Source organism: Prinia subflava (genome assembly GCF_021018805.1).
Source record: "Prinia subflava isolate CZ2003 ecotype Zambia chromosome W unlocalized genomic scaffold, Cam_Psub_1.2 scaffold_32_NEW, whole genome shotgun sequence".
Classification (NCBI taxonomy): Eukaryota; Metazoa; Chordata; class Aves; order Passeriformes; family Cisticolidae; genus Prinia; species Prinia subflava.
This window is the reverse complement of record NW_026960609.1, coordinates 121839-138718: the sequence shown is the minus strand read 5'-3', so window position 1 is coordinate 138718 and position 16880 is coordinate 121839. Positions and strand designations below refer to the sequence as shown.

At 47.8% G+C, this 16880-nt stretch overlaps 1 protein-coding gene and 1 pseudogene across 2 annotated transcripts; both read right to left on the bottom strand.

Moving 5' to 3' along the window:
* LOC134565056 (beta-mannosidase-like) overlaps window positions 1-16880 on the bottom strand; it is a 45177-nt pseudogene that overhangs the window by 6757 nt on the left and 21540 nt on the right.
* On the bottom strand, window positions 7-9071 carry LOC134565055 (uncharacterized). Of its 2 annotated transcripts, XM_063424423.1 has the most exons (3): window positions 6321-9071; window positions 3906-4015; window positions 7-2079 (listed from the first exon to the last, which is right to left on the bottom strand). In XM_063424423.1, the coding sequence occupies exons 2-3, from the start codon at window positions 3964-3966 to the stop codon at window positions 713-715; spliced, it is 1428 nt and encodes a 475-aa protein (XP_063280493.1). In that variant the 5' UTR covers window positions 3967-4015; window positions 6321-9071; the 3' UTR covers window positions 7-712. The 2 variants fall into 2 exon arrangements, with proteins under 2 accessions (XP_063280493.1, XP_063280492.1); XM_063424422.1 differs by lacking the exon at window positions 6321-9071 and having other exon boundaries at window positions 3906-6090.

Sequence of the window (16880 nt, the reverse complement as noted above, 5' to 3'; positions counted from 1 at the left end):
GATTTATTTAGTAATAGTGTTACTACATAAAAAGCACCACAATATCCATTAGATTAATCCGTCGGTGTGCTCACAGAGAGCCAACGGGCTCTGTCGCCGCTGGCCCAGACACAGCGACAGAGTGGTAGGGGGTCAGTCTGCAAGCTCACAAGCAGTACTGACTCCTGTGGGTTCTTTGCCTGGTAGAGGCTTATGCGAGCGATGGAGATTCGACGGGCAGTGGAAAGAAAGGAGGAAACAATTTCAGACGAACAGAGGGTTTATTGCAAACACCTCCTCAGCCCGAAACTGCTCGGGGGGAGAGGGGTGCGGGGGGTTTTTGTCCGAAGGATTCGGAGGGGGGACAAAGGGGGTGGCCAGCCACTGCCAGCCAACCGGGGCAGGTTGCCAGGGGATACAGGTGTAATAGAACATTACTTGGACTAATCAGGGGAAAAATAGGAGGGATTTACAAAGGCGGGAGAAATGACTGGCAGCTAACCGTGTGTCGCATGACAGGTGCCGGAGTCATGTGAGTTAAACAAAGGAACAATCGAGGGGTGGGGTACAGGGAACCCAACAAGTACAAAAGTATAGAAAGCCTAACCGATTAAATTAACACACTGCCACACCTCCCCGTTTTCTTTTTACTAAAAGAACAGAAGTGAGGGGGGTCCGGCAGATGCTCAGAGTCCAGGTAACATTTGGCGAATCGAGGTTGTTGAGCTGGCCACTAATCGTCTGCGAGGCTTTCACCGTCACTTTCTTCTTCAAGCTCCTTTTCAAGCTCCTTCAACTCGTCTTCAGGAGCTGTGGCCTTGGCGACCCGAGCAGCAGCCGGAGAGGGGGTAGATGTGGAACTTAAAACTAACTTAATTAACGATCTCCTGATTAGTCCGAAAGCAAGACAAACAATTAAAATAATAAACAAAGTCAACAGACATGTTTTTAAAATGGACCCGTCCCATCCAGATAAACCCCAACCTTTAAAAATGTTGCTCATCCAATCACCTGTCTCTCTTTTGATGTCACTGATCATATTTTGCATCTGTACAATGAGTTTTCGAGTGCTCTCAGCCCGAGTCGACAGATTAAAACAACATAGACCCTCAAACTCCTCATACATGTGATCGTGGAGAAGTATGATGTAGTCTATGGCTGCCAGATTTTGGAGGGAAGCTTGCCTCATTATTTCCTCGTCCTCCAGGAGGTTGAATAGGGTTTTGGAGGTTAAATTTGCTTGTTTCGCCACCCAACATTTTAAATGCCCCAATTCCCCCACGGCCTTAGCAAAGGAGACCCATGGGGCAAAATTTGTGATTGCGACCTCTTTAGTTTTGTTCCAATGAATAATTTCCGAATCGCAATCCGGGTCTAATTTTCTAAGGTCTCTTTTGGAAACTGCCAATCCATGTGCACCACTTTGTTTCTTTTGTTTTTCTTTCCAATCCGTGATTTGCATCTTGTTGGGTGTGAACAGCCCTACCTTTCCTAGGGTGCACGGACCTCCAGAAAGACGAGAGGGGATACCTGCCCAAGCCCGATCTCTGCAGATCAGAAAGACTCCCTCGGGTAACTTTTGGGGGTGGTTGTGAATTTGAGGGGGAAGAACTCCCTTGGCCAACTTCTTGCACCACGAGTGGGCTCTGTCTAGCACTTTAGATTGAAAAGCGTGCTTGGTGCGGTTGTCTAAAGTGTCGGCCGAATTGGTAATACGAATGCAGGCGGGAGCTGTAGTTGCTCCGAGGAGCCGCAGCTCTCGGGGTTCCTCTTTCATATCTGGCAGGGAAAGCACAAAATTCTTCCAGCCAATAAAAGGATTAAATTGGGGGGTCTTACTGATGCAGTGGGCACAATGGAGAAGTCTTTCAGGCATTTCCCACTGTCTAAAGGGAATCCCCATGAGGCATGTGGACATCGGGTCTGAGACTGATGCTTGATTGAGACAGATGTGATCCTGTCCCATAGATTCCGCGAGCAGAGCCCACACGTTGGCTCGCGACTGTGGGACGGTCCAAGCTTGGGTGAATGTTAGCAGCTTGGTCAGAAAGAGCACGGTCGGGAGGCTTAGCATCTTGGGTCCGGGTCTGAAAAACAAAACTGGGGGGCCAAAAATTATTAGTTTGGGTCACAGAAATAGGTAAAGGACAGGTCATGGTCCCATTCCCACAGGATGGGAAGAGAGGGTCTGGAGGAGACTCGCTTTCGACGGCGGAATGCCGCTGAAGCCACCTGCGGGACGTTGTCGTCACGCTCCCTCTTCCTTTTAATGAATGGTTTTACCCATTTGGCAGGTATCCATTTGATCCCGGTAGGCGTGAGGACACAGGCGTACCCACGCCCCCACGTCACCACGTCAAATGGACCCTCCACCTTCCCTGACTCAGGCGATCTCACCAGCACTGGGGGCTTGGGATCGAACTGCCACTCCTTGTTGCACCCAAAGTGTATGGTAATGGGCGGATTGGGATTTTCAAAGGAACAATTTAGAAAATTGATGACATAAAGGGCTCGGGCCAATCTGATTGCCGGCGGTTCCACCTTTAATACCTGTTGCTGTTGTTTAAGGACCCTCTTGATCTCTTGGTGGGTCCTCTCTACGATTGCTTGGCCTGTGGGGGAGTGGGGGATGCCTGTCTTGTGCTCCACTCCCCATTGCTGCAGGAAGCCAGCAAATTCCTTGGACTTGTACGCAGGGCCGTTGTCTCTTTTGATCCCCTTGGGGATGCCCATGAATGAGAAGGCCTGAACAAAGTGTTGGATAGCATGTTGGGCCCTCTCACCTGCGTGCGCAGAGGCATAGACAGCGCCAGAGAAGGTATCGACGGAGACGTGAACGTACTTCAGTCTCCCAAATGATGGAATGTGGGTGACATCTGTCTGCCAGAGTTCACAGCTCTCCAACCTGCGAGGGTTGACCCCGGCATGCAGGGTAGGCACAGCGTGGGACTGACAGGAAGGACACGAGCCAACAATCGCCTTAGCTTGTTGACGTGTGAGGTTAAAACGTCTAGCTAAGCTAGGCGCGTCCTGATGGAACAGCTGATGGCTGAGCTTGGCCTGCTCAAAAACGTCAGGCAATGGGGCTATCGCTACAGGGGCAGCAAGAGCGTCAGCCCTCCTGTTACCCTCAGCAATAAACCCAGGCAATTCCGTGTGCGACCTGGTATGCATCACATAAAACGGTTGCTCTCGGTGGGAGACAAGTTTGACCAATTTCGAGAGCTGCTCATACAGAGCTGTGTTGGACACCTCCTGTAAAATGGCCTGATCTGCTCTAGATACCACCCCCGCTACGTATGCGGAGTCGGTTACAATATTGAGAGGTCCAGAGAATCTCTCAAGTGCTCTGACGACAGCGGCCAACTCGGCTATTTGAGGTGAACCCTCAACTACTTTAATATCTGCCTCCCACTGCCGAGTTTCAGGGTCCTCCCAAGTCATCACTGACTTGTGAGAACTCCCGGACGGGTCAGTAAAAACCGTCATCGCATCGAGAGGTCTCCTGCTCTGGACACTCTTTAAAGCCAATTTAAATGTTACGTCCGAATTAAATAGTTTGTGGGCTGGCCGATGAATTGAAATTTGGCCCGTAAAGGAATCTAGAGCGAATTGAAGTGCTTCATTTTCCTGAAGCAGGTGTTCCAACATGGGTTTGGTCATTTGGCCTGTTGACAATCCAATTGGCATGTGAATACATTCAAAGTCCCACCCTGCCAAATCTTTCATCCGCGTTCTTGCTTTGCGGACGAGCTCAGCCATAAGCTCTTGTGGCTGTGTCATTCTTTTGGGCCGATGGTGGCTGAGAAAGACCCACTCTATAATAAGAAGAGGGTCCTTTCTGCCTTGGCCCTTGGTGTTGTGTGCTGATGCTTTTGCACCCGTGTCCCATTGAAAAATGATCCCATGTAGATGTGGCAGCTTACCCAGAATGATGAACCGAAAGGGAAGCTTGGGATCGCATCTGTGTGCCTGTCGCGATGTCATTGCCTGCTGGACCTTCTCCAACGCTGCTTTTGCCTCCGCGGTAAGCACCCTAGGAGAACTGTGTCGGAGTCTAGAACATCCCTCTGGCCACCCTGGAGGGTTTGGAGACCGGACAGGGGGGTCTGGGATCTGTACAGGGGGGTCAGTTAGACCCACACAGGTCCCAGGAGGACACTGCCTCTGATCCCTGTCCATGGGAGTGAACACTCACATGCAGGAAGAATCACAAATCCTAAGAATTTGAAATAAGTAGTGGATAGTTTTTTATAGAACATAAATATAGAAATTAGGATTCTTAGCATATGGGGCTGAAGAGACAAGATGGAGGAATTGGGGAGTGGCCCCTGTCTTCCTTGTTCTTGTTCTCGTCCCCCATCTTGTGCTGAGTTGGGTTTTAGAGATTGGTTTAGAGAACTGACATGTTAGTATAGGTAATAGGTATTGGTAAAATTTTGTAAATAAAAAATACGTCTCGGACAGTGGTTGGGTCAAGGGGACTGTACATAAGGTACGGGGCTCTCTGATCCGCCCAGTCCGCCGCGTGTCCTGCTCTGCGGAGACACCTTGCAGAGCTGAGAAAGAACTAAGATAAGGTACCCTGCCAGGGAAGTGTTTGGCAGAGCTGAAAAAGGACTGAGATAATGAGGAATAAACGGCCTTGGAAATGTGCACTGGCGGACTCAGTTTGTCGTCTCTACCTCTGGTGTGTAACACTTAGGGCAAAGAGAAGACTGAAAACCTTATTACCCCTGGGAACAGCAACCCAGGGGAAACTCCTAGGGAACAGCAACCTTGGGAGACCCTTATTACCTTGGGGCCAGCAACCCCAGGGAGAATCTCAGGAAAACTACAACCCTGAGAATTGGTGCCCGAACTCCTCCGAGCAGCCACGGACCCTCAGAAGAAGACAAAAACTCCACCCTTAGAAGATAAGAACAGACTCAGCAGTTGCCGACTCTGGAACTTCAGCTGGACCGACGTGGACCCAGGGGCCCAGGGCTGCGTCATCCCACAGCTGCCGGACAGCAAGGGACAACACCGGTTCCAGTTCCACAGCCAGGAAAGACTGCACCTAGGTGAGACCGGTCAAAAACCCAGAACACGGGGGTAATGCATTCCAGAAATAGCTACGTATCTTATTAACTTGGCAAAGCATTACTGCTGCATAATTTGCGGCTTCAATTGAAAGAGCCAGCAGCTCTCTAATAATGGGTTTGCCTCGCAATCCTACAACACAAATCGGAACTAAAGTTCCAGATAGAATTTTGGAAAGAGGTGAACAAAAAAACACTATATCAAAATGCAATAAGGAGAGATTAAAAAAAAAAAGCTCTCAAATTAATGGCATTGGCAAGTGCACTGCTGCAAACCATATTACAGAATTCCAGGGAAGAATTAAAACTCCCACGACAGCAGAGAGGCAAAGAGGAATTAGATTCCCAGCCCTCTGAGAAGCGAGCCCACATGTCGACCGCAACGCCAGAAAAGGGAGGGGACGCTCAAAAGCAGTCTCTAACAGTTCCTCGGACATCCCCCACTCTGCACCCTACCCTGCACCCCAGAAAGAACACTGAAGTGGGCGGCCCGCGGCCGTGCAGCGCAGCTCCCCCATCCCCCACTGCAAAACAAAAGGGGAAAGAGGGGAGAGGGCAGACGGAACACCAGCCGTGCCACCAAGGCAGGGGGAGGACACACCGCGCGGGGGAGGGCGCCCCGCAGACGCCCTGCACTGGGAAGGAAACAGCCGGGAAGAGAGTTTGGAAACAGGGTGAAGAAATACATTAAGGAGAAGGCAAGCTTTCACAGTCGCTTTTGAATCGGTCAGAGCAAGAAAGTGAGGAGAATGAATTGTTTCTGAGTGATTTTTATGAAATGCTGTTTGCACCAAGAATACAGAGCAGGTTTAGTGGCCGTGCGTGCTCGCACATCTCAGAGCTGGAGCGAAAGCGGCCGGCGGTGCCGCCGTGCATCGCGAGGCGGGGAAGCCGGGATTGGGTCGCGCCACGCGAGCTTTTGCGGACCCCGCGGCACTGGCCGTGCGCCCGGTGGCAGAGGCTGCTGCCTCCCCAGCAGGGAGGCGGAGACGGGGCAGTGCCGCGGCACAGCGCGAGCAAAAGGAGGCTTGTTCCCTCACCCCCCCCCGTTTTTTCCCCCCCCCCCCCCCCCGTTCCCCGTCCGCCACGATACGCGTTCCCCGGGAAGGAGGCGCGGGGAGTCCAACACAGACCCCGCCTCCATGTCCCCAAAGCTCCCTCCCTCCAAACATCGAACACGGAAGGACAAAGCACTGTTCCCTCCCCCCGGCCCCCCCCCCCCCACAGCGGGACAGGGAGAGACGAAGGGGAAAAGAATACAAGGATCACAGGCAGCGGTCACCGAACGCGGGAATGCGGAAGCGCGGGAACGCGAGAATGCGGAAGCACGGGAACGCGGGGATGCAGAAGCGCAGACGCGGGAATGCGGAAGCGTGGGCAGGGCGCACGCTGATGTCGCGGATGGTGAAAACCGAGGCAGGGACTGGGGGCACCACTCCAGCACAAGCTGTGGGGATGCAGGAAGCACGGGCACCGGCGGCATTTGTAAGGACCGCCAGAGCAGATTAGGGCGGGGCGGACCCCGGGAGAGAGCAGACAGAGCGCGTCTTTTCGGGCTTTGCCAAGCCAGAGTAGGCAGAGGAGGGGCGTGGCCACGCCGAAGGCGTTTCATTCCACGCCCCCATGCCGGCGCAGACAGGGGCAAGGTGGGGCCAGAGTGGGATTTCCCTCTGGGCACCGTCCCCCTGCCCCACCCCCTCGCAACGGGCGTTTTGTCTATTCCCTCATAGCAGCAGTGCTCAGGCGGTGGGAGGTCCCCCAGCAACCCCGGTGCACAATCGAAATTAAAAGCAATTATGCAGCAATGCCAAGGCATAGAAATAATTAAAACTAAGCAGCAAATATGCTCGCAGCACCCAGCCGGAGCTACGCGAGTGACAAAATTGTGAAAGTGCAGCTTTTTAAAGCATGCATCACAAAGATTATAAGTCCCCATCCTCAGAAAGGAGAGGGGAAGATGATGTTGCATGATGGCAACACATGACATTTAAGATTTATAAGAAACACGCAGCAACGCGCAAAAGCTGCAGTGATCAGGGCAAAGAATTTTTCATAAATATGTCCGTTGTATCACAACATTGGCACGGATTGGCCGTGCCAGGGACCCCTCGATGTTTTTTTTATCAAGCCCAAATCCCTCAGCTCAGTCAAAACGGCCTGGCTAGCCGGACAAGCTGAAACTGAACCCAGCCGGTTCAGCATTACCACCATGCATGGTGGAACAGAAGCATTGCAACAATTTCTAAGCAGATTGCACAGCTTCAACAACAAAAATAGTAACAAAGGAAGCCTCCATTAACTCCTGAAGACAACAAAGTTCAAGATATGCTAGCTCAGAAGCAGCAGCAAATATTCACCGTTGGTGACAGCAAGTCAGTTCAAACTCCACATGATTTTTGGACTGTAGCCCAAGCTTGTTTTGCCACTCAATCACAATCATCTTTATTTTCAAAAGATTTTTTTTTATATAAAAAAAAAGCAATTATTTCTTCAGTTGAAAGACTGTGCTCTGGAATTTTATCCGAATTTAGCAATGCATTTCCCTCAATCACTCCTTCCAGCATAAGGTAGTCACACCCTTTCTGAATCCTCTGCAAATAATTCCTACACATTTACATCAAGGCTACCTGCTGGGTCAGCGGCAAGTTCAGCTGTGATTTCCCTTCACCGTGCCACATAGGTATTATGTGCAGCACAGAAAAAGTAATGCCCCAGTCCTCATAGAGGAGGGGGAAAATGATTTACAATATCCACTCCTCATCCAGGAGAGGGAGAAAAGTTAGAAATGTTAGCAAGCTCCAAAATGGAAGAAAGAGCATCATGGTAATAGCAATTGAATCACATTCCTGCAAATCCACAGGATGAAAGAGTTATAACAGACTGCAAAGAAATCAAAAAGAAAACACTGAAAGAGAAAAACTGTGATATAGTGAAGCATGGAAAGTATTGTGTTACCAATGACTTATGATCTACAGGATGAAAACTCAAGATAGGGGCAATTGTATCACGATGTGCTCAAAGATTGAAAGAAAGTCATGTGAGAAAAGGGTTTGAAATTTCTGTACTTCAAACAGTTTTTGAAGGAATGCTAAATGGAGGAAAGCCCTCGATGAACTAAGGAACAAATAGCAGGGAGTGAATGCAACCCTCACCATGTTGCAGGTGGCAGGGGACATACCACATGACAGAGCCAAAATTCAAGCCAGGGATTTGCCACAACAGGTGCAGGCAGACATCAGAAGTACACCACAAAAAACAATTTTGTAAGTTCCATCGATTGAAACACCTGAAAACATTTGTACATATATAATATACATATATATACATATATAATAATCCAGCAAGGACCTTCAAAGTCTTTCATGTCATTCCCTGGTTGCCTCACCAAGACAATGAACAGGCAAGTAAACAATGAAATAGCAAAGCTACACCTGCTTCAATTCCTTGCGTTTGGAAATGCCAACGCAGAATGCAGATGCATCATCAATGCAATGCCTGGTCGATCGTCTCAGGCAGAGATGGTGAAGGCAGAGACGTTGAAGGCAGAGACGTTGAAGGCAGAGACGTTGAAGGCAGAGATGGTGAAGGCATGCAGTGAAGTGGACACACCTCAGCACGGCACATCAGTGCAGGCAGGCATCTGAAGAAACCAGCTTGAAAAGATCCTCCAAGCCCGGGATGAAGGAATTCTCACAGCACTTCAACAAGTGATTCAACAGAACAGCATGTGAACATTGTAAGAAAAAATCAGAATAAGAAAATACAATCATTTGTCCCTTTGTTGTGGAGCAATCCATCATTGTGTGAGAAACACAAAATGTGAGAAAGGGACATCCTATCATAAAGAAGAAAAATAGAAAATGAAATGAAGATGAGCTTTTAGCCAGAGTTAATCATTATTTGTTAATATGAGTTATGTTTCCACATTTTACTGTTGTTGAAATTTTTGTGTGGTTTGGTTCGAGTTTAAGTTACATATTGTTAAATATATCATTCTAAAATTTATTTCAAGTTTGGGCCCTGATGAGTTTAAATTAAGTTTGTATTTGAGTTTCATGAAGTTTAATTAGTAATTAATTTATATTTTATTGATTAATTATATATGGATTTTATAAGGTTACTGCAAGTTGTAGATTTTTTATCAAGCTTTATTTATGTTGAATTCAAGTCTTTGTTGATTTAAAAGGTGATTTACAATTTATAGAAGGTATGTTTGTTTAATATGCAAAGTTTAGTTATTTTTCTTCAACAAAGAAACAGCTTCAACTGAAATGATGATGATGGAACATTGATAAATAAGATTTGAGGAGAAGATACAATTTGTTAGATCCCTGATTTTATTGTTGGTTATGAATTGTTTCAGTCTTTTGTGTTTCATTTTAAATTAATAAGTGTATGAGAGTTTTGAAATGCAATTTAACATGTTAAGTATTGATACATTGATTATATAGTATGGAAACATATATAAAAATTGATAGTACTTGTAAGTTAATATTACCGTTAAGCTTTTATGCCTTGTATTTTATTTATAGGATTTTTCAAAAGGCATTTGTAATTTTGAATCTTTTCTATTTGTTTTTTAACCATTTAAGTATTTCGTAAATGCTGTTGTTGACAAATGTAGTTGTATTATTAAGTGCAAGTCAGAATTTTTTCTTAAGTTTCATTTTAAGTATATAATTTGTCTCTTTTATAATCAATCTTGTGTGTTTTATGCAATGTTTTAGCTTGTCCTTTTGAAGTTTCATTTGAATTTTTAACTGTGTTATGCATTTCACTTGAAATGAGATTTTGGGCTTGCTTTGGTACCTCTTGTGTGAGTAGAGACATTGCATTTCAGTTTGTTAAATCTTTAAGTGTTTTTCAGAAGGTCTTGGAGAGAGATACCTGAAGCATCATTGATGATTTTTCCATCAGCTGTTGATCCTGTGATTGTTCCAATTGGTATTCAACTGTTTTCAAGAAAAGTTCCAGAAAAGACTAGCTCCTGAGTGATCTGATCAATTTTTCATCTTAAATTTTAAATGTTTCTTTTATGTAAAAACGTTATGACAGTTTGTTGTATTTGGGGCATTTGATGCTCGTTGTTAGAGGATTTATTTGGAGAATGTGCTAAAGAGCATCACTCCAACTTGAAGTTTGAGTTCTGGCCAAACTCTGATTTTAACTTGGACGGATGCTGTTTGCCAACAAAGCCCAGAGATCTCTGCTCCAAAAAATAATAGGCAAGTTATTTTGACTTGGCAATTTGATCTTATTAATATAACAGCTGAATCAACTTTGTCGTGAGACCTGATGTCTTGCCTGGGAAAGAACATCGGGATCTCCACTGAAGGAAAGTGTTTCAGCAGTTTGCAGTCTCTGAGGTAATGGCACAAATGATTTGATAATCACATTTCATTTTCATTGGTATGCCGAATTTTTCCTTTGTGTTGAGCATTTCTTTATAGAATTCTTTTGTCATGCTTTATAGTACTTATGTTTTATATCTCAAAAAAATTGAAATAACCTCCATGATGCAAAAGGAGAGGGGAGGAATGCTGAGTGTAAATTTAAGCAGAATGCTGAGGAAAAAATAGTATGTTTTAAACTTTTGATAAGTTTTTTTGTAGTGTCCACTTCACTGAGCAGCAAGTGGAACGGGAAGAGAAACGTGAAGAGAATCCTTTAGTCTTGAGCAGAAACCCAGAGACAGGATGGATTGGAAAATCATTTAAATTTAAGGTTTGGGGCAGGGATTGTGCTTGTGTTTTCACAGGAGCCGAAAATGAGCATCAGCAAGGCATGAGAACCTCTGCCAAAGTCAACGACATCAGGCGTTGGTCCAGAAATGGAAAAGCAGGCACACAGACGTGGCTGTCAAGACTGCAGACATTTCTTCGTTTGGAATGCACAAGATTTTGGGACTTGGGATTTCTCTGGGACTTGAGTGGTGTTGCATTTCAGATATTCCCACAGAGAGTGAGGCCTTTGAACAAGCAGTTTAATCAAGTGTTATACTTGTGCATTGTGTTCTCACCCATTGTCTTGGGCAGTGGGGTGGTTTTGCCCATGATTCAGTCAAGGAAGAATGGTTGGGAAACTCTGGCCAATGTATCAGAGCTGAGCATCTTTCATTTGACATACTCAAGATCAGGGAAATACTTTTCATCATGTTTTATGAGTTTGTTAGTAGGCAGGTGATTGAACAAGTAGTCGATCCCAGAGAACATCCCTCCAGCAATTTCACAGTTCATTTTCAACCTGGTGGGCAAATGGGATGTTCAAATGAAATTCTTTTCTATGGTTCTTTGTGAACCTCGAAAATGAAAACCTTTGGTTCAGCAAAAGAGAATTTTTGCAGAAAATTTGGTCTTTCCTGGAGTGACACAAAAAAGATAATATCGTAGACGTCACTCCAAATCATATGATTTGTAAAAGTGCATCACCTTAGTGTAACTACACTGAGATATCAGATAAACTAGCAAGCCAGGTTTCAATGTTATTCCCGAAAGAAATCCTTTTCATTTTTGAAGACAGGATTCAGTCTGTGCTTCTTGCAGATGTCAAGGATGGTCCATGCAGCAACAAGAAATGTTCTTTGTTAACACATGTTAACACCCAGCATGACATTGATAAAAGAGCAAGAGAGGAAAGATCTGTTGAACAATATGATCCAAGTTGTGATGGTAATGCAGACAGTATCAGGGATGATTTTAATACTATTGGATCAAAAGGGCTGTTGTCAGAACAAGTATGCCCATGCCACTTCTCTTACACTGAATGATTTGTTAACTGATATTGACAGTGTGAGACAAAAACAGAACAGCAATTGATTATTCATTGCTGATGCTGAGACACAAGTAAATAAGTTTGAAGGAATATCATGAGAACATAAGACAACTGGAAAAAGGCTGTGAACCAACTTATTATAAGAACTGAGCCTTGAATGGATGGAATGTTCAATGTGTTTAACCTTTTATCTTGGTAGAGGGAACTTTTGAGAGTATGTGTGTATTTCCTGTTGAAGCTTGTGATTCTTCTGATGTATGTGCCGTGTTTTCTTCAAACCATACGGCGGGCCAGGAAAAGAGTTGTCAGAGAAGCATTTTTACTGCAAAGAGGAGGGGGAGATGTCGGAGTCTAGAACATCCCTCTGCCCACCCTGGAGGGTTTGGAGACCGGACAGGGGGGTCTGGGATCTGTACAGGGGGGTCAGTTAGACCCACACAGGTCCCAGGAGGACACTGCCTCTGATCCCTGTCCATGGGAGTGAACACTCACATGCAGGAAGAATCACAAATCCTAAGAATTTGAAATAAGTAGTGGATAGTTTTTTATAGAATATAAATATAGAAATTAGGATTCTTAGCATATGGGGCTGAAGAGACAAGATGGAGGAATTGGGGAGTGGCCCCTGTCCTCCTTGTTCTTGCTCTCGTCCCCCATCTTGTGCTGAGTTGGGTTTTAGAGATTGGCTTAGAATAGAACTGACATGTTAGTAAAGGTAGTAGGTATTGGTAAAATTTTGTAAATAAAAAATACGTCTCGGACAGTGGTTGGGTCAAGGGGACTGTACATAAGGTACGGAGCTCTCTGATCCGCCCAGTCCGCCGCGTGTCCTGCTCTGCGGAGACACCTTGCAGAGCTGAGAAAGAACTAAGATAAGGTACCCTGCCAGGGAAGTGTTTGGCAGAGCTGAAAAAGGACTGAGATAATGAGGAATAAACGGCCTTGGAAATGTGCACTGGCGGACTCAGTTTGTCGTCTCTACCTCTGGTGTGTAACACTTAGGGCAAAGAGAAGACTGAAAACCTTATTACCCCTGGGAACAGCAACCCAGGGGAAACTCCTAGGGAACAGCAACCTTGGGAGACCCTTATTACCTTGGGGCCAGCAACCCCAGGGAGAATCTCAGGAAAACTACAACCCTGAGAGAACTGAGCTCCCCTCCCCCTTTCAATAAATTGAAAAGAGGGGCTAGATCCTCGGTGGTCAGACCTAGGTAGGGCCTTACCCAATTCCAGGCACCGCAAAGCTGATGGGCGTCCGCAAGGGTACGGACATTTGTCCGAATTTCCAATTTTTGAGGCACAATGGTCCTCTTACCAATCTCCAGGCCCAGGTACTTCCAGGGTGGCATCGTTTGGATCTTATCTTTTTGCAGCTCGAACCCTGCAGCAACTAACGAATTGGTTACAAGGTCAAGCGCTCGCATAAGTTCATCTTCGGTCGGCGCGCAAACGAGGATGTCATCCATATAGTGGTGGATGACAACCCCCTCCGTGGCTGCGCGCACAGGGGACAGCAAGGAAGAGACGTACTGCTGACACATCACCGGGGAGGCTTTCAACCCTTGCGGGAGAACTCTCCAGTGGTACCTCTTCCTTGGGGCCGCTCGGTTGATGGAAGGAACCGAGAAGGCGAAACGCGGGGCATCATCCGGGTGTAGAGGAATTTGGAAAAAGCAATCTTTTATGTCAATTACAGCCAGATTCCAATTTCGTGGCAGCATGGTTGGGGAAGGCATCCCAGGTTGGAGAGACCCCATATCTTCAATTACTTCGTTAATTTGGCGGAGGTCGTGGAGGAGGCGCCATCATTTTTTGTCACTCTTTCGAATGACAAAAACGGGCGAGTTCCATGGAGAATTGGTCTCCACGATGTGACCTTTAGCTAATTGCTCCTCCACGAGCTCCTCAAGCGCCTGTAATTTCTCTTTTGTTAGCGGCCACTGCTCAACCCAGACTGGTTTATCTGTCGTCCAATTCAGTTTGAGGGTCGGGCGCTTCTCAGCAGCCGGTGCCTGAAAATTTTGCGAGGGGTCGGGATTTTCAATTGTGACCCCCCACTGAGCCATGAGGTCTCTTCCAAGCAGGGGTTCCTTGTAATCTAAAACAAAAGGACGGATGGCAGCCAATTGTCCTTTTGGCCCCGTAATTTTTACCACGTTTTTCGTCTGTTTTGCAGATTGGAACCCTCCTACACCTTGGATCTGTCCGTCCACGTCCTCTAGGGGCCAGTGCGACGGCCATTCCGCTGTTGGAATGAGCGTAATATCTGCCCCTGTGTCAAAAACAAGATCTTTATCTACCGATTCATCTCCCACAGTGAGCGTACATCGCACTAAGGGCTTACGGGTGGAAATGTGATGTACAGCATTTACAGTAAAGGTAAGATGTTCTGGGTCACCATAAGGAATTGCTTGTGCGATGACCTGGCCCTCGGGTAAAAATGTGGGCGGATGAGTGCAGCGCAGCCAGAGAATGAGGGCCCTGGGGTTGTTGTGAAGTGTCCCCGGGACTACCTCAATCTCCTGCGGAGTATATTTGCAATCACCGACGACGATGAACTTACCTTAGCCGGTCATTGGCCACTGATGTAACTTCTTTGGGTCTATGGTCACAAAATGGAAGTCCCTATCCGTCAGGTACAATGGTTTGGTGAGATGCAACCTGTAGGGTTCAAAAAAGGAAGAGGTGGTGAGAATAGGTTTTGCTATATCATGTTCAGGTGTTCTTGAGTCTGGTGTAGAATGTCCATCCAATTGACCCCCTTTGGAGTTCCCTGCCCGGTCCACCCGATTGGGGTCGTCGCGCTGGGTGGACCCGCGCTCCCCTTTCAGTTTTTTTGCTGTGCCTGGGAAGGCACCGGTGTTCCTGGAGATGTATTTTGAGTCCGCTGTAGTGAAGGTTTCTTAGGGCAGTTGGCAGTCCAGTGTCCTTCGTCCTTGCAGAAGAAGCAGCGACCAGGGCAATTGCCGAAGGAGGGTCGCCGCCGAGGCGGACGATGTCGAGGCTGTTGGGATGATTCTGCAGCACGCACAGCCTTGGGCGCAAAGGTTGCCTGGGAGGGTGGTGGTGGGTTCCTCCGGGCAAGGAAGGGCACCTTCATCTGGCACACCTGGAGCATTGACTGGAGAGTGCGGGGCGGATCTAGGGGAAGACTCAAAATTGCCTGTTTACACAGGTCGTTAGCATTAACGAAAACAAGCTCCCCTATAATACATTCCCGTGCACTTTCTGTTTGAACTTGAACTTCCACTGCTCTGGTGAGCCGCTCTACAAAGGCAACAAATGATTCAGAAGGTCCCTGCCTAATGGTGGTATAGGGTGGTGATGGTGCGTCTGGCTGCAAACAAAAGAAAGCCTTGCAGGCTATATTTTTTATAATTGAAAGGACTGCTGAGGGTATTAGAGCTGCCTGGGACTCAGGGGAAACATAGGAACCTTCACCAGCAAGCAACTCAAGAGAGAGGGGATTGCCCTGTTCATCGATGGCTGGAAAGGGCAACTGAGGCATTGCTTCTCGCAGGGCCTGTTTAAATGCTGCGTCCCAGAGCTTAAACTCTGTGCCATTCATCAGGCAAGAGAAAAGCTGCCGGAGGTCTGCTGGAACAACATGGACACCTGCGAGATCAGCAATGAGGAGGCCACGGAAGTAGGGACTCTCCCTGCCATATTCCTTGTGCGCCTTGCATAAATCCCGAATGATGCTTTGGGAAAAAGCATGCCAATTGGGTTTTGGTGTGTCACCACCACGTGTTCTGCGGTAGGTGACAGGTGCAGCAGAGAGAGTGACCTCCGGTTCACCCTCGCTCATTTCTTCCGGTTCCCAACCGTGGGAACCAGAAGAGAGGGTGTGGGAAAATTGCTGGCAAGATGGCGTCCTTCCGGGGCGGGGAGAGGGACTCGGCCCCGCCTCAGGGGCGTGTCGAGGGGCAGGGTGAGTGGGCGGGACCTTTGGGGAGGTGGGAGGGGTCCGGGAAGGGGCTATGGGAGGGGCGGAGGGAGGAGCTGAGGGAAGGAAGGGGTTGGAGGGAAGAAAGGGGTTCAGGGGATGGGGGAAGGGTGGCGGCCACGTGGAGGAGTGGACGCCATTAGGTGGGTCACTGCTGCCATTTTGTGGCCAGTGTGACGCATTTAAATTAAACTGAACCTTGGGTTTGCAATTCGGGGAAGCAAGGGGAAGGAAAGGTCCTCGGTCAGCTTGGCCAGAGCCTTCCGAGGGGTCCCCAGCAGTCTGTCCCAGGCTACTGGGGCTCGGGGGCCGGGAATTTTTCGGAGAGTCTGGACGGACAACTCTCTGAGTCGCTGCTTTCCTCAAAATTCCCTTTCTCGGGGCAGAGGGGCTGGGATTGGGTTGAAGGGAAACCGGGGCTAGCTGGGGTTCCTGAGAGCTTTTCTGCACTCCCTTTTTCGTCGCTGCCGTCTTTAGTTGCAAAATTAAAAAGGCTAATTTCTGTGTGTTCTTTTCCCCGGCGTTACCTAATTGTAACAGTTTCTTTTCTGCCAGCTCCCAAAACCGGGAGGTGTGTACCATCAGCGGGGACGCCGTTGGGTAGTGCAGGAAAAGCCATCGGACCAGCTTTTTAAAACAATCCTTAGAGAACTTAACTTTATTAGCTTCTAACAACGCAACGCAACTGTAAAACACTCCTTTCTGGGAAGCAGACAGAGAAGCACCCATTCTGCCTGCGTGATTTCTGGAGCTAGCAAACAAAAGACGCAACGAAAAAAAACCCCGCCGCGCACTTTTTAAAACTGATGTTTCACACGCCCGACCGCCTCTGCAAAATGCCGGCGCACGCGGCGAAACCGAAACTGGCTGGCCGGCGAAAACCCGCGCCTGCCGGCAGCCGCGCTGTGCGAGCCCGCGCTTGTGCACAAAAATAAAAGCTTTAAATCAACCAAGGGAACGGAAAACCGCCGGGGGGGGTGAGCCCAGGACAGGGGCCAAAAAACCCAAATCCCGGGGGCCGCGCGACCTCAGCCCGGGGGGTGCTGTCCCCCACAGGCTGCCAGAAAGGGAAACGCCGTTCCCACTGACCCGCCCCGCGGA